At 41.3% G+C, this 26,376-nt stretch overlaps 1 protein-coding gene across 1 annotated transcript in view; it reads left to right on the top strand.

Annotated features, from left to right (window-relative positions):
- The window catches only part of gria1a (glutamate receptor, ionotropic, AMPA 1a), a 70,376-nt gene that overhangs the window by 28,749 nt on the left and 15,251 nt on the right, over positions 1-26,376 (top strand). The window contains 7 exon segments of the mRNA XM_006781718.3: positions 1,774-1,827; positions 5,008-5,166; positions 5,427-5,594; positions 6,514-6,618; positions 7,380-7,487; positions 12,636-12,842; positions 13,523-13,968. Of these exon segments, the coding sequence (XP_006781781.2) occupies positions 1,774-1,827; positions 5,008-5,166; positions 5,427-5,594; positions 6,514-6,618; positions 7,380-7,487; positions 12,636-12,842; positions 13,523-13,968 (1,247 nt within the window).

Here is a 26,376-nt window from a genome sequence, read left to right as displayed (position 1 = left end):
GAGAAGTTCTCCATTCAGACAGCCACCATCAATCACCGACATCTGCTCCCTGCCTCCACGCTGCCCTGCCTGTGCACCCATCCAGCGAGAAACACATATATACACAACACCTCTGCTTGGTTTGCCCTTTAAACTCACAACTGATCGCATCTAATTCATCTCATACTGTACAGATATTGTCTTACAATACAGCCGCTGACAGTATATCACACAAACCGAGTGTAGAGGCAGTTTCATAGAAAAGCCACCGCAGAGATGTTTCAGTGGGTCTGCCAACAGAGAGACAAAAAGGGTGACCTGCTCTTTTTGGGCTGAACTCTGAATGACTCTTAAAATCTGCATGCATAATTTAAAAAAAGCTACTCAAAGCCAAAACTTTTCCATTTGACAGTCCAGTGTGGCTGTGTGTTTCCCCCTGTTGCACGGTGTATTGGTGTCAGTACTGGTTCGTGTCTCTCCTCCCTCCTTCTTGTTTTTCCTTGCCTGAGGCTTGGCCGCCGGGCTCCCCTCGTGTTGAGGTCATCATTAATAACAAATGCCACCTTCTGTCATGACCTACGGCATCATTAGACGCACACGCGAACACCACGCAAACAAATGAGTGCACTTTGCACTGTATACACAAAGCAAAACGCTTGCAAAGAGAAAGAGAAAGGAGAAAACATGTTTACCACACTGCCTGCATGGAGAGCATGAAGCAAACTTCATATCCACCGGGTTAAGGCTGTTATTAAGCTTTAAATTAATGCTGCTCACTTGACCTTATTTTATGCGACTGTTGTCAGGACACACACACACACGCACACAACCAAATTTGCTGTAGCTATACAAAACAGCAGGCTCGTTATTTAGCCAAGAAAAAAAAAGAATTTAGCCACCAGCTAAGCGTGACATTTTTTTCTTTTTAATCATATACTTAATCTACATTTAGATTTAAGTAAAAGTGACGCTCGGTTTACCTGCTCCACTCATAATATAAATAAACCATCTCTTAAAGTGTACTGGCCCTTTGTGATTGGCCGACCTGCGACGCCTGCAGTGAAAGAATTATGACAGCGCAGGCAGGACAGAGATGCAGAGTGTAAGCGTGGGAGAAGGGCTGGCACAGTTCATCACTAACAGCCTGCATTATTTCATGGTATTGTTAGACCTTGATGGAGTTCCAGGGAAGTAGAACTCTGTAAAATATTTAAATATCAGATCAAAGATCAAACCAGAGCTCACAAGGGAACAATACTGAGAGCAGAGAGAAGACTAGTAAGATTAGGAAGAGTGTGCCTCATGTCTTAAACTGTGTAAATTTTCAGTCTTTGCTTCTTTTTTTTAATATTTAATTTTTAACTTGTTCCCTCTTCGGGTTATGTATCAAAATTTTCTGTTGATACATTTTGCTTGGTAGATATTGTGCCATTTACTTTGGAACAAATATCTGCATAAAGACAGCAGTGCTGTAAGAACACTTCTTCCACAGCAGAACCATTCATCACTGGAAGGAAAGGGAGGAAAGGACATTCTTTGACTCCAGAACTGTCATTTTCTCAAAGCCAACATGTTCAAAGGCCAATCCCTTTGCTCTGATTTCCTGTTAACCTACTTTCTGCCTGTCCTGCACAAGATCAAATGCTTTACACTGTCCTGTCTGTGGTGTGATGCCGAGAGAGTGTCATATCCTTCCCCTCACTTTCTCACACATGAATATATTCGAAACAACCTTGTGTGCTCATGTGTGTGGCATGCATTTTACTTTATGTCTCTTTTGATCTTATCTTTCAGATTGTAGATCAAGGAAAGAATGCAAAGAGCTACCACTATATTCTGGCTAATCTGGTAAGAAAGACTATTTTCATTTTTTTTTTAAATTTCTTAATAACCACCAATAACCAATTGTCAATAGTTCTCTAGCATTTCCGAAGTTCTTTGGTTGCTTTTTCACCCATTTTCAGTCCCCTTCCTGTACCTGACCCTTTCCAAATATTTTTAACCAATGAATCATCTAATCATATTTGCCAACACAGAACAGACACTTTAGCAAAGAATCTATTTTAAATCAAGTCTTTCAACAGTTTATTACTAGCAGTCTGTCACAAAAACATGTCATTTGTTTCCATTTCTTTAGTTGAATCTACAAAAATGCCAACGATAAAACACTTTGACAAGCATAAAATAGCATTTTTCCTCCAACATGTTGATTCTTTAAGACTTACTAACTGAAAACTATCTGGGCACTGTTTACTTTAAAAAGTTGAGGACAACAGAAGAAGTGGCAGGTCTTAAAAAATACTATCTATAGCAAATGAGCGGTATCCATGTCCTTAAAAAACAGGGGAACAAAACCAACAAAGACCTGACACAGGAGCTGAGAGATGCCTTAGTTGGTCCATTTACTGTTCAATGGATATTGATCGGAAATTATCTAAGTAGACGGGTTAACAACCATCCGTAAAACACAGTGGAAGCTCTATCATGATTTGGGGCTCCATTATAAATGCAGAAAAGTACCAGATTTTGATGTAATATTATTTGGAAAGCATCTGACTGGAAACAACGTAACATTTCAGCACAACAGTGATCCCAAACACGCTGCCAATGCAGTAAATCATACTTGGATAGAAAAATACAGAATGGAATACAATCAGGCATGAAGACCACTTAAAATGAAGTTACAAGAAAGCTTGTGTTAAAGAGTTCAGGTTCTGTTGAAGAATAAAGGTTCATATATGTTGGCAGATTTCAGTAACTCACTGTGCCTATTTCTCATTTTCTAAGAGAAATCGAGAAATCGGGGGTGGCTCAGGACTTTTTGCACGGCACTATTCTTCTCTGCATTCACACTTTATTTGAATTTATATAAATTTATGTAAATTGTATCTTTTGTCTTATATTTCATTTCAGAACTGGATTCCAAACTTTCAGTAGTTTATTACCAATTCAGTAGTTGTGTTTACCCAATAGAATTATCTGGTTTTACCCTCATTCCATCTGCAGCTCAGCTAAGTCAAATATCCTTTCACTGCCACAGCTATAGAAATCACAGCAACACAAGTGGGAGACCTGCGACAGTGACAGAAAGCTGTGCAGACTCACAGCAACAGAAAAAGGTCAGGCAGCCAGTGTATGAAAGCATACATCCATTAGCTCTCTTTGTCTGCGGCCTTTTCCTCGCCACACACATGTTATGCAGACCCCGACAACACTCGATAAATGCGGCCAAATGAAAAGAAAACTGGCATCAACAGAAGCTGTGGTAATAACAACATTAATATGCAGCTTGTGGCTTGAACAGTTTCTCACTGCTGGCGTTTTAGATTGACTCAATCTCCCTTTTCCGACCGGTTTGCCAGATTTAATTTTAAATGATAAAGCTTGGACAGTAATAACAGGTGATATGCAAAGTGGCCACAGTCATTTATAATGGGCCCGTTAAAATGTTGGACCAAAAAAACGGGAAAAAAAGAAAGAAAATGACTTTATACGTCCTTGGACCTTTTAGTTATTTTACTTACCTCAGTGCACATGTGTGCTTGTGTGTGTTGATTCTGAGCACAGACTGAATTTCAGTAAGTACTTAAATTGTGGTTACAATTCTGTCGGGAACACCCCCCATCTACGTCCTGTGTTAGCAAAGGCTAGTTTCTATAGTAACCTCCTCAGCTGACTGCACAGCATTAGCTCATTCATGGAGCAGAAAAAAGACATAAGTCTGTCTGTTGAGCTGAGAAATATGGACACCTGGCAACACATACAGGTACATTAAAGGAAATGCGGCTGTTAAAGCAGACTGAATGCTGCTCCTCTTGGTTGCCCACATATGTTTGGGGTATTTTTCCTCTTCTCTTAAATAAAAAAGGGCAAAAAAACAATTCTAGATAACTTTAGGCAAGGGAACAGCAAGTCCTCTTTGTTTTTCTTCAGTTCTTTTGACTGTATGAAAATCAAAACACAGTAAACAAGCGCGAATTCAGAACGGATGTGATAAAAAGAGCCAAGGCTTCAAATGGCACGATAAAAAACAACAACAACATCAGAGCAGAGAAGAAAGAAAACGGATGGTACGCTGGAGACAATCCAGAGAGAGGCACCTTTTCTCCTCATCAGTCAAAACTTTGCTTTTAAACCTCAGACAAATCACAGACAAATCTTTTCTCCTCCTCTGTCTCCACTCCCACCCGGTCTCTCTTGTCTACCTCCTCCTCTCCCCACGCTGACAGGCAGCCTGCTGAGAGACTGAAACTGTCTTTCCTACTTTCTACCTCTGAAAAACAGCCCTCTCCACATAATAGTCGGGGGGGGGGGAATACAAGAAGGAAATACCATTACAGTAAATCGTTCTTCCTCCATTCTTCTTTGCCTGAGGCTCGCCTTGCATTGTTCACAGTAGCCTATAAGGTTTTGATCCTGCTGTTGTTAACAGTGGCCTATGACGACTCCGTCTATCACAGATTAGTGCCGGACTGCTCCTTCCATGTAATGAGGTTTTCTATTTTCTTTCTCACTACTTCTGTCCCTCAGGAAGACCTAAATGAAGTCTGCTCAATGGGATGATCACCCTATGTAAAAACGAAAGATTTTTTTTCTTCATTAAGAAATTAAAACCTGAACTTGTGATGGCACAGTTAAAGCAGTACTTAAAATGTAATAAAGTTGGCTAAATTACCCAACCAGCGGCACCTAATGTTAGGTGCCCTGCTGCTGGTTCCAAAACCTTTTTGGACAGTGTTCTTACAAAATGCTCACCTGCTTGAAACCCTTTGATGCAGTTTTAAACAAGTTATGATAATTGATCCATTCATCCATCTGCTTATAAGCTAAACTGCTTATGAAGCTCAAAAGTAGAGGCGAGATCCATTTTACATGTTTTTTTCTTGTGACCCCTGGATAATCAGAACCCCCGTTTGCAATCCACTGCTGTAGAAGAACATATCAGCTGGATTTCACAGGGAGTTGACATATCCTCTGTACCTGTGTGAGTATGTGTGTGTAATCTGTTTCTGTCTGGTTTCCTCTCAGGGTTTTCTGGACATCGATCTGACAGATCTGAGGAAAGGCGGGGCAAACATAACCGGCTTTCAGCTCGTCAACAACTCAGAGCCGAGTGTGAGCCGCATCGTCCAGCAGTGGATGGAGTTTGATAATAAGGACTCCAAAGTGCCCAAGCCTGGACTCAAAGTACTACCCCTTAAATTTCTGAGTTACTTTCTTCTTCTTCCATAAGTCTCTAAGCCTAGTGTCTATATAATAGGTAACTCTTATCTGAATATGCTTTTTGGATTTTGGATTTCTGCTATAGCAATTATTTATCTATACCGAGCTGAGAGTGATACCATATCAAGGTATTTGTGTAATGAAATGAAGTTTCTGATGTTTAAGCAAAGCGCTTCTAGTGTTTGTGACATGAAATGTAATTGACTTAAACTTGCTCTCTGCAGTACACAGGTGCTCTAACATATGACGGGGTGAAAGTCATGTCCACAGCCTTTCAGAATTTAAGGAGACAGAGGATAGACATATCTCGCAGGGGCAACGCTGGAGAATGCCTAGCCAACCCACCAGCTCCCTGGGGACAGGGCATAGACATCCAGAGAGCCCTGCAGCAGGTCTGCACACGTGGAGAGGAACACGCTAATGCACACACGCATAAATACATAGATCCTCGTGCACACTCACACAATTTCTTGAGTGGCACATTGGCTAACAGCTCCTGAGTTTGGGCTGGCTGAACAAATTAGGTCTCATTCTGTCGTGTAAAGTTCACATTAAGTCGTTGGAGAGCTCTCCAGTATCAAATGTGACATCATAGCTAGTAAACACAACCTGCAGGCAATAACACTCGACTGTGATTATCATGAAATATGACATCAGCAATTGAGTTTAGAAATGTAATATTTGGCGATGAAAATGCTGGACTGGCTGTGAGACTCCTTAATGTCACAGAGACACACGAACGCCGACCCGCATGTGCATCGAGGAACACGGACAGTTATTTGGATTAAATTTAGAACACTAATAAAAAAAAAAAGGAAAAAAAGTTCAAGCCATTCAACACCATTCACGCAAAGTATGGAAACATAAAAACTGCTTTTGTGTTCATGAGGAATTGCGTACAGTACAAGTGCGTGTGTGAGTGTGCTGCCCAAGGCTCTGTCTGCAGAGTGGCTGCGCAGAGGCCTGTTCTGAATCAGTCTCGCCATCTGCCTGCAGATAGACTGGAGATTGAAGCCGTTCGTGTTCGCTCAATTAATTCCATCACACAGCCAAGACAAACACGGTGCACTCTGCACACATACGTGCACACCGTCTGTCATTTATGTCCACAGGGACGCGCGGACACTCACAAATGAAAACGACACAAAACATGAGAGTTGCGCTTAGAATGCATGTCATGTTAGCATGATGTGCGAGTGCTTGCTCCTAGCACTGAAACGCTGGTTGAATATCACGCTACGTGGCAGCCGTACCAGCCAGGGAAGTGAGAGGATCTGAATTACTTATTCAATATCTTTGACTCCATTACAGGTCCGTATAGATGGATTGACTGGTCACATTCAGTTTAATGAGAAAGGCCGCAGAACCAACTACACTGTTAGTGTCATGGAACTGGCCCCCTCTGGACCCAAGAAGGTGAGCCTGAGGGTCCGATTTAAAATATTCATTCTTGCCCAAGGGCCCCCTTTCTAAAAAGAAAATATGTATGCAGTCTTATTACATGTGTCTGACTAACCCTGTAGCTTATTTTAAAACCTTGTACTGTAGTCAAACGAGTGAATGCTCCAAAGAGCCAGTTTCTAATTTAAAAAGTTAAGATTCACATTTAACAAGAAATCTCCTACTACCTTCAGTGAAGTGTATGAGTAGCTTTTTACTCTCACACCTCACTGAGCAGCTCCCAAATGAGTACATCATTACTGCTGTAAATACCTTAAGGGTGAAAGGTAAATTAGAGACATGGATTTACCTTACTTCTTGGTATGTTTTCAGTCTTGCAAATGCAACTGAATGTTTATTTGAAATAGCAGGAAATTCATATTTTCCTCTTGCGCTGGAGAAGCTACCCAGTGAGGAGACTTAAGTACTTGAATTTATCTGAAATGCCTGATAAATTATACATTTTTATTAAATACAGCTCATCATTTCAATTAAATTTTGTGCACTCCACATACATGTCTCTTTTGGGATTTCAGTCATTCACAGTAAGAGCTGCTAAACCAGCTTGATAGGTCATTGGGCTGGACTTAAATATAAGCTGAAATATGATAAACTGCCTTTAAGCTCGAGTCTTTGAGTGGGAGTAAAAGTTATTTTTCTCTCATATAGTCAGAGTTTCACTTTAGGCAGTTAATTAAACACGGGCCCTACTTTGTGACACATTCTCCTTGCCTTAGGTCGGCTACTGGAATGAAGATGAGAAGTACGTGACCACAGCCAGCCTGAGAGGGAGCAACGAGACTTACCCACTGCTGAACAGAACTTACATAGTCACCACTATCTTGGTAAGTATGAGTTAAAAACAAAACTCAAAACTCAAACAAACAGAGGTTAAGGGCTTTTTTTAGGGGACGGGGGTGTTTAATTTGAGAGACTGAAACAGATAAAGTAACAGTAACATATTTTCTATCATGATAGAGTTCCTTAAATTTCACTCCCCTGAAAGAATTCAGCAGGCGTCCGTGATTGTATCTTGCTCTCTTGTTTCTTTTCCCAGCTACATTTTCTAACTGCTCTCATTCTGACTGAAGCCTGCTCAGAATAACAATGAGTATCAGTATAACTTTATCTGTACATCTGAAGTGCAGAATCTTATGCCTGACATACAGTGTTGATGACTGTTAGAGTTGGTATAGTACACATTTATTGCACTTTTAAAAGCTCACAAAAGGTCAACATAATCTCTGTGGTAATGTCAACACACATAAAAAAACAGGCAGACTAGAAAGAACCAGCAGAAGTGTCTGTGCAGCATTAGAACTTCTCATGAAACAGTCAAAGTAACTGTTATATATGAGGCTGTGGTATGTCAGTGCATCCTTTAAATTTCTTTAATTTTTTTTTACCATAAATGTCATCATTAATTCATTCAACATGTCTTGTGTTGTATTTGTTGGCAGTAACACAGATGGTCTGCAAGTGAGGTCACATATCGACCTGATCCATTCTTGTGACACGTATCATTATATTTTGTAATCATAGCTGATAATATCTGACTATAGTACAGTAGAGGATATTAAAGTTAGTTAGTACAATATATCCCTGGAGGTACAGGATGTTAGCTATGGGCCCCAGCAGGGCAACAAGCTGGTCTCGATGAATATGGCTGTGGAACACCATAACTTCAGATTTTTTCTCATTTAAAATGAGAGAATTATCTGACAGCCAATCTTTAACCTCTCTCAGGCAATCGTACAGGGAGTTCAGTGATGCTGACAAATCATCAGTCAGTTGACAATAGATTTGAATGTCATTAGTGTAAAAGTGATAAGAAATATTGTATTTTTCAAATATGGAGCCCAAGGGTAGCATATACAAAGAGAATAATAAAGGGCCCAATACAGACCCCTGGGGCACACCACAACACAGAGGGGCAACAGAGGAAGAGTATCCTCCCATCACAACAGAGAAGGATCTATCTGTGAGGTAAGAATTAAACCAGTTAAGGGCAGAACCCTTGATGCCTACAACATGCTCTAGCCTCCTCAAGAGTATATTATGATCAACCATGCCAGAGGCTGAAGACAGATCCAATAAAACTAAAACGGCAGGGCGACCAGAGTCAGCAAATACAAGAAGATCATTATAGACTCTTAGTACGGCCGTTTCAGTGCTATGGTGTGGCTTAAAGCCAGACTGGTATTTGTCAGTGATATTATTTGCAACTAAGTAAGCCTGTATTTGGAGAAAGACGGCTTTCTCCAAAAAAATTTGATAAAAACTGAAGTTTTGAGAATGGCCTATAATTGGCAGGGTCTTTCTGATCGAAATTACTTTTTTTAAGAACAGGATGCACTACCGCATGTTTAAAAGCAGTCGGGACACAGCCCACTAACAATGATAAATTCATTAAAAATAAGATGCAAGGCCCAAATTCCTCAAAACTTTCCTTGATAATTCGGGATGGAAGGATATCATGCACAGAATTTGAGTTTCTCAATTGTTCAATTATTCCCTTAAGAGCGGGGAGTGATAACAGCTCAAAGTGAGAAAAGGTGGACACGCATCCTAAAACCGGAACAGGATTCAGCACAAGAGAGTGAGAGTGTGAAGCCTTCAGTAATAAAACTTTTCCACTAAAACGAATAAGAAATTGCTCACAGAGAGCCTGAGAGGCCGAGCTCGAAGAGTCCGGACAGGGATTTATCACTGAATTAAAAATTTTGAATAACATTCGGGGGTTGTGGCTATTAGTCTCAATAATATCTGATAGGAAAGCTGCTTTAGCTGCCTTTACGGAGTTCTGGTATAGAAAGACTGCATGACTGTGGGATTTTTGTGGGACACATGAATTCTGCTGTGTGCGCCTTCCTTCAGATGGCTTCAGTGCTCACAAGATTCTTAGTGGAGCTGATGAAAGCAAGAAACAATGTAGAATAACAGAAAAAACATGAGTACACATCAACCTGTGCACTTTTTTTAGAGGCATTGGCTGCATATATAGACATCACTGCCAGTGAGAGGAGAAAAACTCTTCCAGTCAGCCTCCAAGTTGTAATTAAGATAAAGAAATTTTCAGAAGCCAACTATCTCTGCCACTTAGCAGATATAATTATGTTTAAACAAACTGGTGCAAAATGGCTGCAGTAGTCAGTTCAGCTTAAATGAAGCCCAAAGTGAACCCTAATGCAATCCATTCAGCTGCGAGAAAAGGAGATTGATAGCTTACATGGTTTATTTTGTACCCAGTTTTCAAGCCTTTAGGCTATTTTTCAGAAAAACAGATTGCATAATCTCAGAGATTAGACATAGTTAACTAAACACATTCTTTGTTTGAAAGTAACTCTCCAACACTCCGGGAGAGAGAGGCCAGAGGGAAGCCACTTGGAGTTTGCCAAAAGGCACCTAAAGGACTCTCAAATATCGAGAAATAATTCTCTGTTCTGATGAAATAAAGATTGAATTCTGTGGCCTGATTGCCGTGCGTCATCGGCAACATCATGCTCTGGAGATGTTTTTTAGCAGTAAGAATAGGGAGTCTAGTCAGGGTCGAGGGAAAGATGAATGCAGCAACGTATCCTTGATTATAACAAGCTCCAGAATGCTCTGGTTCAGCCCCAGTTTTCCAACAGGACAACGACCCTATGCACACAGCCAAAGTAACAAAGGAGCATCAGGACCACTCTGTGAATGTCTTAGAGTGTCACAGCCAGAGCCCAGACTTGAGATCTGAAAATGGCTGTGCACAGACGCTTCCCATCCAACCTGACATAGCTTGAGAGAAGATTGAAATATTGAGCCAGGGCTGTCAATGCTTATGTAGTTGTCATATTTTAGTTTTAAATTTTTACTACATTTTCAAGAATTTCAAGAAAACTTTGTCTTTATGGGGTAATATGTTTATAATTTGAGGTAAAAATGAATTGAATCCTTTGTGGAATGAGGCCGTAACATAACACAACGTGGAACATGTGAAGTGCCGGGAATACATTCTGCATGCATGTAGCTTCTGCCACTTCAGCTGTCTGCAGTACAACTGGAAGACCAGAGATCCTGTTAGAATCATTTTCACTGAAAAGCCAATCAAGTTGTTGTTGTAGTATTACTATAATAAGATTACTGAGTTAAATATAAGAAAGTAGCCACTAATGTAGCTGCAAAGGCAAATCCTGACATGTAGTCTATTGACATCTACTTTCGAAAGTATGCCTAAAATCCTTATTTAAACCCAAGAGTTGGAGTCTCCGGAGTAAGCCCCCAAAATAACTCTCTGACATAATCTCCTATCAGTGTCCTTTTCTCCGGGAAGATAAATTAGTTTTCTGTCTTGGAAGCTAAGAGAAGAGATAAGGTGTGAGGAGCACAGGCGCAGGAGTTTTTACACCTTCTAACTTCTGTGCTCTCTGATTCGTTGCCTACGGGTGGGTGTTGTTTTGCTGCTGTGTTGATATCACATAGTTCTTCACTGTAGTCCCTGCTGTCCAAGCCTGTGCCCACAGACTAGGCCTGGAGATGTGGAGAAATGAGGCACAGCTGGTTTAATGGGGCATCAAAGCTTCCTTTGCTGATGACTGCGGCTTTGCACTGAAACCAGACAAAGAGTGAAATGTGTCTAATCTTAGCATGCCTGATTTTTGTGTTATTGTCGCCTTGAGTGTGTATAACTCTTAAAATATATTGGGTAATTTCAGCACACAAGAGAAAATGATTGAATTTTTAAAACATATGAAAAATATGAACTCCTACATGTGTAGTCGCTTTTGTTCAGGTGCACAAGTGCTCTTGTGTATATAAATGTGCAGCGAATGTGTCTGAGTATTGCATTTAATGTGGTTGAGTGACAGCAGATCTCAGTGGAGCTGTTCGAGGTCAATGTGATTCAGTCCTGCAGGACCTTTTGTATGCCTTGCCACATCTCCATGTGCACATTTGTACATGTGTGTGTGTATTTCTGTGTGTGTGTGTGTGTAGCGGGCGTGCTCACAGTTGCGTGTGCCCTGTCTTTGTCTATGACTGCGTGCGCCAGTGCGTACACTGTGAAAGCGCTGCACGCCGGTCCTTTCTCTTCACTGCCTCCCCAGGGTGCCATTTGTCTACCAGCCTCAAGTTATGTGCAACAATGATTACCTTCACCTGGATCATAAAGAGCGGGAGAACACAGATAGCTGTAACACATATAGGAAACCCTCTCCTCCCTACACCCCGCCTCCTTATCCAGACTCTGGTGAACACGATGGAAGGATTTTCTAAGCTCAGCAGAAAACTCTCGCTTAAAACAGGAACACATAACAACTTGTGGGAATTGAGGCCTTCTAAGTGCTGCTGGACAATATATACTGAGGCGACTTTAATTCTGTATGAAATACATATTTCTGAAAGTGGAGCCCCAGGTGTCGTGTCAGCTGCAGTTTCTCAGGCAAGTCAATCAGTGTGAGATGTGCAGTAGTCGATGTAACAAGAAGAACAATGTGGCCCCGGAGCAGAGGTTATCCTGGTTTCAGAGAGCTGTCAGCTTCATTGTCTTCATGCACGCACTTACACAGGTGTTCGTTTGAATCATACCTCATGTCTCTTCGGCTCTAACAATGCTGCCCAATTCCTGTTTTCTTGCTGCATGCTATGTGCTTTTCAGTGCACGATCCAGTCGCAATCATCCTACTTAGAGGGTCTTTGTAGATGAATTACATACCTACCTTCAGGGAACAAAGCTAAAATAATGCCTTGTAGTTCCATTTAATTTTCTTTTCTTCTCAACCTTTAAACCTACAATTATATCCGGGGGCCAGTGTTGTTGTTTGTTTTCCTTTTTTTTGCCCTAAGCCTCGGTTTAGAACAAGAGATAGCACTTCATTTTCAAAATGCACACTAATTTCGGGGAAATCATTTCAGAAGCTGTTGAGTGAGTTCCTGTAAATGATTTTTAAAACTTTAGGAAAATAAAAAGAAACAAATAAAAAATCTGTTTTTACTCATGGCTGCCCCACATCCAACAGGAGTCTCCATACGTGATGCTGAAGAAGAACCACGAACAGCTTGTGGGGAATGATAAGTACGAGGGCTACATCGTGGAGCTGGCTGCAGAGATAGCAAAGCATGTGGGCTACCAGTACAAACTGAAGATCGTCTCAGATGGCAAGTACGGAGCCCGAGATCCCGAAACCAAGATGTGGAATGGCATGGTCGGAGAGCTGGTGTATGGGGTGAGTCGGTGGAGCTTCTTCTAAGATTTTCTTTTTGTTTTCCCCACAGTCAAAGCTGGAAAATTAACTTTTAAATGTCTTTTGTGAATACTGATTATTGAAGGTCTTGACACATTGAAAACCTCACTGGCCCCAAGCCTGTTAAGGATGATTACCTATTTTGCTTTCTTTTTATTAGTATTCGGCACTGCTTATTTAATTATAATTTTAATATGTTAGACTTTGGGCAAGGTTCACTTTGCAAGAAACAAATCCTTACAGTTTGCTGCTAGAATAATTTGTGATTATATGATTACTAAAGGTTCCTCTGAATTGCCATTTTGACAGTCTAACAACTTTGTTCTTCAGAAGTCTGAAATTGTGCTGTGTTTTTAATTTGACCTGGATCGTTACCAACTAACTTTTGCTGTGTGTACCAACTGTGTTGTGATAAGGGGGAGGAAGATAAAGACACCATCTTAAAACTGAAAGAACTGGTCTTTCATTTGCTTTCTCGTAGTGCAATACACTTGGATAATGATCAAGAATACATTTATAACTAGACACGGTGTAGTGCACTTTCGGTGGTTGCGGTGATCCTCTCAGACCTTTGCTGCAAACAAGGAAACACAAGTATCATTCCACCTCAGAATTTCAATGAAATGCTACTTTATCCAGCAACGTTTGTGCTCTTTCCTCAGAAAGCAGACGTGGCTGTGGCTCCGCTCACTATCACCCTGGTCCGTGAAGAGGTGATTGACTTCTCCAAGCCCTTCATGTCTCTGGGTATCTCTATAATGATCAAGAAACCAACCAAATCCAAGCCTGGCGTGTTTTCCTTCCTGGACCCGCTGGCTTACGAGATCTGGATGTGCATTGTGTTTGCCTACATTGGCGTCAGCGTCGTCCTCTTCCTGGTCAGTCGATTCAGCCCGTATGAGTGGCACGCCGAAGACTACGAGGAGGGAGCCGAGCCGCAGACTCCCACCCAAGCGGCGGCTTCCAACGGGGTGCAGCAGGGCCAGACACCGACGCAGCAGAACACCACCCAGCAGAGTCCAGAACAAACCAATGAATTTGGCATCTTCAATTCCCTTTGGTTTTCACTTGGCGCCTTCATGCAGCAAGGCTGTGATATTTCACCACGGTAAGAAGCTAAGGCCACAAATTTTGAAGCTTTATACTCCTCTGAGTCTCTGCTTTTATTTGTTGGTACACAAAGAGACATTCAGTACCACCTACGTGTAGTACATATCTATCTGCCACACCAACGCCTCAGCATGCTGACCTGCTTTCTTTTTCAGCTCACTTGAGTTTTGTTTATTGAGATTTTGTTGTGTTTTTCTTAGCCGCTTGTCGTACAAAGAAGTGATAAAACTTTGATGAAGGGCAGAAGAGCCAGTTTATGATGTGGTCATGTTGCAGACTGTTGTGGTCTCATTCAGTTTCCAGATAATTCCCATAGTGCGAAAAACATGGCACAAATCTAGGACAGTCAAAACTGGTAGTCAGTAGAAAGCTTTAGTATTTTATAAAATTAAAAATTCAAATCCAACTGTCAGTCTGCCGGCCTGCCATTCTGCATCTCACAAGTGATTAGCCAGTCGGTTGTGTGAATATCAGAGCCTTAAGAAGCTGCTATGAAGGATCCTGGTGTGAGTATTGAGTGGTATATGTTGGCTTCCCTCAAGTGCTCTCATGAGCTGTGGTATGAAACCGTTCTCAAAAGGTCACCAATTAAAAATCTCATTAAGTGTCTGAAATTAGAGACACTGAGGTCGACTTTCTGAGCTCTCCAGAGGAGCTAACAGGAGGAGATGAGAAGATAACGTCAGTGTTATCACTGTAAGCTCTGAACTAGCAGAGACAGGTTAGGTCACTCGAAGACAGAGCTTCTTGCCTCTTTAAACATTAAGCTGCATATACATTATGTAGCAGCTAGCGTGAAGTTGGAGATCCCAGCGCTCTGTCTTGAAAGGGTAATCGTAAGCATCGTTGCGTTCCATCTCGACTTCCTTCTTGTGGCAAATGAAAGGGTGTATTTTCACTTTGGCCTCACCCTGCACAAATAACAGAAGGGAAAAAACAAAACAACTTTGCAACCCACGGGCCTGCATGCGGCACATAGGTGCTCAGCAGTACATAATGTAGGTAGTGAATTCCTCCTCCCACAGGCCTTCATCTGACATTTACTGTTTTCTGCCTGCAGACTGTGCTGTGCTTCATGCGAGATGAAGCCTATTGTCCAAATGCTCTTCTCTTACAGGCAGAAAATGCATTTGGAATAACTATTGATTTTCTTGTATGCCACACAAAGAGAGAAGGCCAGGGAATGTCACGGTGCTTCCTTAAAATTGTCCCTTCCTTCTGTATGCACAGCCATCCTTGCACAGTGTGTGTGGAATGGTGTGTACTTTGCAATTTAAAAAAGAGTATTGAGTATTTGCATTTCTTTTGCTCGAGGAGCGAGGGGGACGACCTCTGCCGATGCAAGACCGTTCATTGACTTCGGCTAAAAGGACAAAACAGGCCATTCCTCTCTACTTTCTTATGTTCTCTGTAAAATAGGTTTGAGGTGGAACCGAATTTTATTAGTGTTATTAGTGAGGTTGGGCTTTAAGGGCGCTTGTCCTCTAAGGACTTCAGTCAAATACCTCTCTTTGTCTTGGAGTGTCCTTTCAAGGTGAGTCTGAGTGTTCATTTTTGGTTCTTGGTAAAAGATTTTTTTGGGGGGGGGGACGTCAGGGGAATTCACAGACTTTTTTTTTTCTAAAAAGAAAAAACTGCACATGTCACAGCGTGTGCAGCAGGACATGCTGTAGCGATCGGCACGGCCTGCTTGGAGTCTTGAAAAACCAACACAGTGAATGTTTCACCCCGCTGAATACTAGCCTGAAGGAAACATCTTCCCCTTGAAAATTTGGGTGACCTAGTTGCTCTAGTTAGCGCAGCGCATATTCACACACACTGGTGCATGCTGATGTGTCTCCTAAAGCATTATGAGTTCTTCTGCTAGAGTTAAAGGACATACTGTTGCAGCTACGGTTTGTCAGATGAAAGCAACAGTGCTTGTAACATCACAAATTCACAAGAACAGAGTATTACACAGCGTACGCAGTTTTACTTTTATCAAAAAAAAATCTTTCTTGAGAAGGTTTTGTTCTTGTATGTAAGGTAGTGTTTGACCATCTTCTTTAATTTTTTTTCTTTTCTCTCCTAGCTGCTGCCTGTCTTTCTTTTTCCACTTTATTGATAGACTGAATATGTCCTGTCGGTGTGAAAAGGGAAGCTAGTGCGGCTGTGCCTAAAACCTCCATACTTCTCTCTCTGGATTGCAAAAAGAAGGCGTATTACAGGGACGTCCTCAGTAAAAACTCTCTTAACAGTTTATATTCTAAGGCACTACCTTCAGGTCTTTTTCAATATGGCGTTATGTTCATTTTGTATGTTATGGTCCCATTTAGAGAGAAAGAGACAATAAAATAGAGTGTGCTTTAAAGCGAGGATACCTTGTCAGGAACAAGTCACTTTTTTAACATTTTGTATATTCAAAACTTTGCTAAAGTACAAAATAACACTTCTCACTCAGAATTGTGTACTGTATTTTTTGGAGCAATGTTATTGATGTCTTAGCAAATACTGCTTATGAAATCCTAGATAGTCACTTGTTGGTTATTATGTAAGCACATGAGCTATCCTTGCTGATTGGCTGATCTTAGGTTATTTTTTTTTAAAGCATCAACTAATATTGATTTGTCTGATGTTGTAGCTCTAACTAGTTAATTAAGAACTTGTTAATTTGGTAGCAGCTGATATACAAAGTGACTATGTGGATATATATGACTATGTGAAATAATATTTGACATAAAGCAGATTAGGGTCCGTGTTGACATATTACGTCACACAGTTGCTGCAGCTGTGTTGGTTGTACATCCATGATATAAGTGTGCTGTTTAACCACGTTCCAAAGGTGATCTGTTGAACGGATATGATTTGTATGACTATCAAGGCCTTGTGAGCACAAGGAACACATTGTAATGTTAGCAAAGATTTGAGCTTTTCGACACGGTGCGTTATCCTGCTGCAAGCAGCCATCAGAAGATGGGCTGTGGTCATAAAGCGATGGGCATCGTCCCCAACAATACTCAGTTTGGCTGTAGCCTCAGTTTCCTGTTCGTAGCTGACAGGAGGGGTACCTAGATCCTCTCCTGCATGGCTTGGTTGTAACAAGTTTAATAACAGAGTTGCTGTTCCCGTTCTATCAGCTCAAAGCAGTCTGGATATTCTCTTCTAACCTCTGACATCAACAAGGTATTTTCACCCAGAGAACTGCCGCTCAATGGATATTTTCTCTTTTTTTAGACCATGCTCTGTAAACCCTAGATGTGGTTATGAGAAAATTACAGTAGCTTTTGAAATACTCAGACGAGCCCGTCGTCTTGACCACTTCTACATGCCTAAATGTAGGGTTGATAGATAGATAGATAGATAGATAGATAGATAGATAGATAGATAGATAGATAGATAGATAGATAGATAGATGGTTAATTAATACATTTCAGAATAAAACTGCGTAAAAGACATTATGTTTCTGAATTTGCTGACATTTCCCAGTCAGTGCCTGTAAACCTCTCATCGCTGTGCCTTTATTACTAATAGGTGAGAACAGATTGTTCTAGAGGTGCATTCAGCTCTGTGGTAGGCAGCCTGAGGCACTTCTCTCTTCATACTTCTCCATTTAATCAGAGACAAAAGGCCAAGGAACAACACTGATGATCCACTCTGTCCTGGATTAATCAGTAGGCGTGTTTAATTTTCTCGTCAGCCTGTGTGTGTGTGTGTGTGTGTAGCCTGGTTCTATTAAAAGCAAACACTTATTGCCATTTTCTTTGTCAGCGCTCTAATAGTAGGCTATCAGATTGGAACAGTCTACGGTGTACCTGTGCATCAAGGTGTACATGCAGCTCTGTTTCTCTGTGCACATGCATAGACTCACTTGTATTCATTTATGCTTCAAACTGATGCGATGCATTAATGCGTACAGTACGTGATTGTGTGTGTATTGGCCAAACTGCTCCCCCTGCTATTTATTCTGTGCAAGGCCATGTTTACTGTGCTCTTTCTAAATGTCAGCACTGTCAGTCAGGCCCTCCCATAAGCCCCAGTCTGTGCTGTTGGGCCCTTCTTGTGTTTATCTCTGCAGACAGGTGGATTCCAAGGCTACGTCCACACGTACACGGGTATTTTTGAAAACGGAGATTTTCCATTTTCATTTTAAAAAATAATCCCGTCCACACATAAAGGCAGAAATGAAGGAAAACGCTGCGAGGAACATGCCAAAGTAACAGGCGGCGATATATTCCTAACCGTGCAGAAATGTTGGCCAATCAGAAGTCTAGAAGCCTCGGTGGGAAAAGTAAACAAAGCTGGGGCATAGAAGCAGAACCGAGTCGTATGTGTGGAGGGACAGTAACTGTGTGTGTATATGTAAGCATTTAAACACTGCAGAGAGTACAATTAACAGTAACAGTATTGTAGAAATTCATTTCACCGAAACAATAACGTGGCGCACAGTGTGACGTCAAAAAATGCGCACACCTTTGACGCTGCGTTTTCGCCATTTTTCTCGTCCACACGTAAATGCAAAAACGGAGTTTTCAAAAATATCCACCCTGGCTGGAGTTTTTAAAAATCTCCGTTTTCAGTGACAAAAAACGCCATTTACGTGTGGACAAAAGGTGCAAACGCATAGAAAAATCTGCGTTTTCAAAAATACCTGGGTACGTGTGGATGTAACCCAAGAGTGACCCTCACCCCCACCACACACAAACACACACACAAACATAAACACCCAAAATATTCTCCATTCATCTGTTCACCCGTTAACTTCCTCGTTCTTTACGTCTTCTCAGTCCTAGCATTCGCTAATCAACTCTGTTCTTTGTTCTTCAGAGGTGAAAAACCCTCACCTCTCTCATCCTAAACAGTCGCACATCCATAAAATGTGAATAAAACACAGGGCTTTGGTTAACCCTGTAGTTGTCTGCCTTCTGCGAACACAATCAAACTAGCTAATCGCATCAACATTGAGCTGTAGTATTGTTGCAAGGCTTGGCCCTCACTCTTCATATGAACCCTGCCAAAGTAATGGAGGCTTAAGTTAACACATCGCAGGCAGAAAGTCAAAATCTCAACAGATGATCCAAATAATCCATGGAAGGCACGGAAATAATGAACACTATACTTGTGTTACAGTGAAGAGCTAGTTTTTTCCTTGTACTACATTTTAAGCGCAGCAGGGAAGATGCAATGAGGGAAATATTGAGTGGATTTGAGTAAAAGAGCGTAGTGTTCTTCAGGTGAATGTGTTTGGATATGTTTAAGTCGGCATCTGTCGTCCGTGTCTCCTCATAGGTGCGCGTTTGTCTGAAATGCATGGCCCCGTGGAGTTCACTCTGGTCCTCAGGTGTCTGCATTCCCTCCGTTATATGACTGTAGACTGAAATAAATCAGCCCTGTCACTCACACCCTTCCTGCCAGCAACAATGTCTCAGGCTGGCGCTCAGAATCATTCAACAATGGATTGTATACGAGGCGTATAATGTAACCCCAGCAGGGTCAGTATTTTTTTTTTTTTTTGCTACAGCACTAAAAAGGAGAAGTTAAACACTCAGTTTTCTCAGGGAATTTTTGATTTCTCTGTTCTGCATTTCTCCAGGATTACGTGAAGCAAAAACATAACAGTAAAATTTTCAGATCTAGTACTATGTGTAACACAAGCATAGTGTTCATTATTTCCCTGCTTTCCGTGGATTATCGGGATCATCTGTTGAGATGTTGGCTTTCTGCCGTCAATGTGCCAACTTAAGCCTCCATTACTTATTTATTTGTTGACTTATGTAAGCACAGACAACTTTTATCAGAGTCTCATTGAAACCCGACCCAGATCGCAAACAATAATTGAAAATATGTTAAATCAAAGTTTTAGTGTCAACCTGAATTCTACCTTTGAGTCTTGATCATTTTTGCAGTTTAATACTGAGACATTGTTGAATTTATGACTTCTAATCAACTGAACTTCTGTGGTATTTATATAAAATCCACCACATTTCAATATAGTTTCCCGGTCAGCTATAAATCCATGACTTTTCAAACTCATTGTCACCTGATAAACTATAGAAAGATCATCATCGATCAATTATATTATTGTGTTCTTTTAATGTCATTACTATTACATCGTCAGGTTTTAACATTGTTGTAACATTGACTCAACATTTATTTTGCATTGGGTCACATTTTCCCAGAACATTTAGGATGTGATCACCTTATTTGTTTAGATATAGATACCCTATTGGTTTGTCTTCATTCCATTTTGAGAAAAGCTTTCAAAATGGCTCACGCTTCAAACTGAATATTGTACGTGTTCCTTTCCTCTTCCTTTGAACCAAAACACAGACTCACCCATAGCACACTGCACTTGAAATTAAAGGTTTCCTACATAATGCAGGCACACCCATTATTTCTGACATGAAAGCTATTGTTCGGCAGCTAACCAAACCCTCAGTGACAAACCAGGTGAACTCTTGTGATCAAGGGAATTATTGATCTTGCACAGGGATCAAGCGGGATGTCACACTGTGTTTATTGTTGTTATTAATGTTGCGAGCACTGAGAAAATACACTGTGTTACACGCCACCGAGTTACATAATTGTGGAATAAGTTAGCTGCTATAAAGCAGTTTTTTGGAGAGAATGGGGGGGGGGTTCAGGAAGGGATGATTTATTCATAAAGATACGGCTCAGTTTAGTTCACGGCACAACTTATGTTTTATTTATTCGGAGATCGCATGAAGGCAACTTTTTGATCTTACATGCATGCACACTCGCCAACAGAAACCACCGAGGCACACGCGCGCACGAGCCCATATACACTCCCCACTGGCGTATCACACTTTGTACCACAGACAAAGGCACCATCGCCTCTGAGGCGTTTTACTCTGTCACATCAGTCACACATACATTTCCACATGCAGAGAGGGCTGTTTTTTTTTTTCTTTTTGCTGTAATCAAGCTGTGACAGTATACGGATATATTTCTTGCAACCATGAATAATACACCGAGCTCGAGGCCACATGGGAAATCTACCTGGGCCAGCGTAAACACTGCCAGTTATTTGACTGGAAAGATGCGATGCTGTGAGGGTTATGAGAGGGCCTGCGAGTTGAAAAGAGCCCACTCTACTATATGTGTGGATGCCCTTATATATGTAGTGAGAGGAAAAAGAGTGAGAGGAGGAGGAGTGAGAAGACTAAAATCTCTCTCAGCTCAGCTGTACTGTTTGGAGTGCAGAGTGTGTCACCATGGCAACCATAAAGAGATTTTTTTTTTTTTTTTTAAATCATAGCAGTTTCCCTTCAAGTCTCTCTGATGTGCAGAACTTCACTCAAATGCACACATACAGCATCTCCTCTTTTTTTTCTCTTTTTTCTTTTTTGTATTAATGCTCAGAACGCCCGAACGCACTGTCAGTCCGCTTACACGCGTGTTGATGGCATTGATTTGCAGGAAACAGTTGTGATGTATTTGCCTGTTTTTCTAGCTGGAGTGACTAAGAGGCTTTGCGTATGTGTGTGGGCGCAGAGCTGAGCGCTCTCACAGATTGCCAGAACTGTCTTTTCTCAGGTTACTTGAGGCTAAGACAGCAATCCGCAGCATCATTCAGCAAACAAGTGTGCGGACACAGATATAACGATTAGAGTTGCATCTCAATTATATCGATTCCCCTGCAGCGGCAGCGTGCGGTGGCTGCAAGCTGAAGTTTTGTTTTGTTTTGCGTTCACGCACAACCGCTCCAAAATGAGCCATATGTTGCAAAGCAGCCTGTTGACTTCACTGCTTCTTATTGAAAGAAACATGCATTAAATAATTACGAAGCGTTTGAAATCAAAATGCTTTTGTCAGTGTTGTTTTGTTTTTTTCCCATAGTCTACTTGAATGAGTATAATTACAAGCTTGTGGTGTGTTTGCTTCAGGCTGGTAACATTACCATAATATTCTCTTTTCAGCTCAATGGCATGGTAATGCTGACCTTTAGATGGAGAGAGAAGCTTTAATAAATCATTATTTTTTGTGCTCCATGCTTAAAGCTCACATGTAGTTTGGCCTTGGAGATGAAAGTGCTCTCAAATAATACAGACTTAACAACTGGGAGGTCTTTGCAACAAAAGCGCAAGCACACAAAAGCAAAACCTGCGGCTTTGCAACAATATTGGCCGTAGTGTGTTGCTGTTCCCCCGAGGCTCCTTTGGCAATATCAAGAACACACTAAAAGCGTCAGACAAGTGTGCGTCTGTTGTCTTTCTGTGCACTAAAAGCATTGTGTGTGGCACATCAAGCCAAAGTCGCCACGCCTGCTCTGAGCTCTGAACCCGTGACCGGGGTCGTGCATGTGTTTTCTGCAACTGCAGCGACCTATATTGAGGCAGCTTCACATAAAAAAGTTCATCACTCATAAATATACTATTCTGGTTAATTATCCCAGCATACCTGTGCAATTAGGCATGATTTGAACCGCCTGTTTTGTTTTTTTTTTTTAATTTGCTGAAGAGACTGTGGAGAAAGCTTAAATAAAAATTTATCAACCCATAACATTTACAAGCAGTGGAGGCATAGTTGGGGAAAAGGCTCATTAACAAAAGCCCTGTGATATGCAGTAAGTGAGTAGAAGGACTCTTTGAGGAAATATAAGTAGAATCATTTAATCCTCCAAATAAAAGAATAAATTATGGAGTTGTTATTTTTCTTCTTCTTCTCTAATTTCATTCAAATGTAATGCAGGCCATCATCCTGTGCCAGCACTGTGTGACAAACGCATCAAGTAAGGTATTAAAAATGATTCACCTCAGTTCTCACGGCCTCTTCAAACCTTCAGCTCCTTCAAAACAGAATACAAATAATGTTTACACACAACTCGGAATTATGACTGTAGAGCCCTGTGTGCTATATTATGCTAGAATAACTAATGGAGTAACCCTTGACTTGGTTGTTGCACCACACACACACGCACGGACACTTTATCTTCTGCAGTCTTATTGTGTTGATTGAATAGTGGTCCTTTCTTGTCTATACTGCTTTCTTCATTTCCACGTCTAATGAGTTGTTTTTGCTAAGGATGTTTTTCGCAGTTCACCAGAGCAGGGGATGATTAGCTCAGATATAATCACTCTATCTCGGATTATATCTATGTATATATTTCTGCTTAGTGGCGCAATAACCTCACCAGTTCCACTTTGCTACTCTCTCACTCCCTTTTTGCCATTTCTGTTGTTTCATGCCATTGCATGTAAGAAGGCTCGCCTGTGGAAACACACTGGGAGTGGCCGTTCCCAGTCATTGAGAACATACGGCTACTAATTTATAAGAAGGAAACAAGGAAAAAAAGCTGCGGATCAGAAAACTCCTGTACCATCCCTGATTTGTCTTAGAATCACACCATAATTAGAGACCATTTTCTTTCTCATTTAAACCTCTGTAATTCCTAATCCATTGTAATGTGGCCATTACTGGCTCATTTTTTACACTTGCTAAAGTCATTAGTCATTGCTAATTACCATATCGAAAAGAGGAGGCCAGCCAGGGGAATTCTAATGAGAGTTTAGCGCTATAGCAGATTCCCAGGGAACTGTGGGTGGAGATCGCGTAGGAAACGTCAAAGCCAGAGATCTGGTCTGCCATGTGTAGCTTTTTAAGATGATTTTTTTTTCTAACAAGAGAGTTTAACATCTGCTTTCTAAAGGTAAATACTGTACGTGAGGTCACAGCCCAGTCCTCTTCCAACCACTGCAAGCCAAACCTGAGGGACCCCATCACTGTAAGCAAGAAGCTGATTTAGGGAATGCTAAACTTGGGTAGGTGTCGGGTGGTGAGTCCTGGTGGCCGAGGGGGCTTTAAGAAGGTGTGTAATCACTGTTCAGCGGTGCAGTTCTTGATTGCATGACATGTTTTCTCTCCATCACTATGAAGCTGAAGCAAAACGCTCCAGGAAAGACTTTAATGAAATACACAAACACAACGAAAGGCTCATTTGGATTTGATACTGAATTTAACAACACCAATGAGACCTGTTTCCTTTTTCTGCTTCTAAAATACTTATTATATTATTTGGTTACTGTATTTTTTTATTTATTTAAATTTCATATTTAAAGTGATGGTGAGAGAAGCCAAAGAAAGTAACTAGATCTTTAAGGTTAAGAGAGTTTGGTAGGTAAGTGTGCGCTATATTTGCTCGATCACATGTCAGTGGCTGGACACTTTGATTGATCGTTTAATCATTTCAGCACTAACGATGTGCATACACACGAGTATTGTATTTCTGCCTGTGCCGCTGCGGTTGAGCCTGTGCTTCTGCTGCTGCTTCCATTAACATTCATTTTCTTCTCAATACAATAAAAAAAATTAAAGGCGGAGTGAATAATTGATTAATCGTTGCCTTAACATGACTATGAAATTACAGTGCTGCTCGGAAGATTTCCTTTACTGTAATAGGACAGCTTAGTTAATCTTTTACTGAGGCGCCAAGGTTGGCTGCTGTGCAATAATGTATGAGGGGCGGAAAGGAGGCTCAAAGGAAAGCAGTTCAAAAGGAAACAAACAGAGACAAACAGGTCTGTGTTTGCCAGTCACTTTGCTCAAATGGGGAGGACTGCTGCAAGAGGCCCAACACACACCCACTCACACTCTCACACACACACACACACTGAGGTGCACAAACGACCCTCACATCCACGCATGCACACACACAGCCCTTTTCTCTTCGTCCAAATGGTGACCCCTTTGTTCCCTTGCTCAGACACACACACACACTCATGCCAGTAAACCATGCCCAGGAAGGCAGCAAATGCACATGTGGGTCATATGTGTGTTGTGTGTGCACGCACTTCTGTGTGTTTTCGTGCATACTTGAATTTGTCAGCATCAGTGCCAAGGTGTGGGGTATTGTTGTCTCGGGCCAAACCTCTGTCACCACACCTCTCTCTCCCCCCCCCCTCAATCGCATCCCTCTCAGCACATGAAGAGACAGGCAGGCGTGCACAGCGGAGATGGAGGGTGAACGGAGAGGAAAGGGAAAAGAGAGGAAGAGAGGAGGCGAGAGAAAGAAAAACGAAAGGAGAAAAAAAAGGGCAACTGAGGGGGAAGGATTAGACAGCTGTTTACTGCCATCTCTGGAGGCCAGCAGCAGTCAAAGCTAAGGAGTTTGTCTGCCTCTGGTGGTACTATCCAGTTTACTTTCATCTTCTATGCCATTTGTCCCCCCCACACACACACACACACACACCTTCCTCCTTCGTTTCACTTGTTTCAGCCTAGAATAACAGACTTAACTTCTTCTTTTCACCATAAAATGTGTGCCGTGTAGTTTGAATGCTAACATAAAGGATTGAAAATAACTTATTTCTACAAGGACTCTGAAATTCTTGAACATTATTCTCATCATTTCTGCTCTTTATGCTCTTCACCTCTATGTTGTCACGAATAATAGCAGATGGCCAGTTTTATAGGTATTGGGTGGATCCCGGCAAAGCATAATCTAGAGCTTTCATTTATTTTAAAGAAAACGGCTGATTGGGAACATATTGGTGGAATATTAGATCTTGAATATATTTGTTAGCGGGCTTATTTGAGATTTGTACTTTCTTGTTTTATCAATTAATTTTTTTAGACCGTACTGATCTGCCTTTTTAACCTATACAAATAGGAAATAGTAATACATTGCTCGAGATATAACACCTATTTAGTTAGACTTCTGGGATATTGATCTGGTCAGTTAAGTATCAGAGGGGGCTGTTAATCAGTTTAAGCTGCTTTGGTGTTGATGAAATTAACAACAGGTGCACTAGAGGGGCAACAATGAGACAACCCCCAAAACAGGAATGACTTACAGGTGGAGGACACTGACATTTCCCCCCCTCCTCATCTTTTCTCACTGTTTTTTCCACTAGTTTTGCATTTGGCTAGTGTCAGTGTCACTACTGAGGTGATACCCAAAGCCCACAGAGGTAGCATAGTTAGTCACACAATCAATACATGGCATTGCCAGATTCCAGGAGACATCGAGTTAATCCATGAGAGCTGGACTGGGCTGTAGATGGTCATTAACAAATCAGAAAGAACTGGTATCTGCTCCTTCATGCACAGAGGAACAGGATGAGCACTACTGGAGCTACAAAATGACCTCCAGTAGGCCACTGCTGTGAATGTCTCTGACCAAAAAATCAGAAACAGACATCAACTGATTCTGGCTTCTGTTTGACACCCCTGCTTCTTTTTTTTCTAAGCAATATATTTCATACAATGGCAACATTTGAGCTTTCTGGAAGGCTTAATAAAAAATAAATAAAAGTAAACATTTTCTTGTGAAAATTCAAAAAGATCTTATAGGAATCATACAGACACTTCAGTAACCATAATGTGATGTATGGATGCTGGCTGGCTTGCTTCTTGACTAATGTATAAATGACAAAAGGGTTGTTCACTTCTATGAATATCACCTGAAGAA

Source organism: Neolamprologus brichardi, chromosome 2 (assembly GCF_056152115.1).
Source record: "Neolamprologus brichardi isolate AB-2024 chromosome 2, ASM5615211v1, whole genome shotgun sequence".
NCBI lineage: Eukaryota > Metazoa > Chordata > Actinopteri > Cichliformes > Cichlidae > Neolamprologus > Neolamprologus brichardi.
The sequence above is the reverse complement of the archived record's forward strand: the minus strand, read 5'-3'. Positions and strand labels throughout refer to the sequence as shown.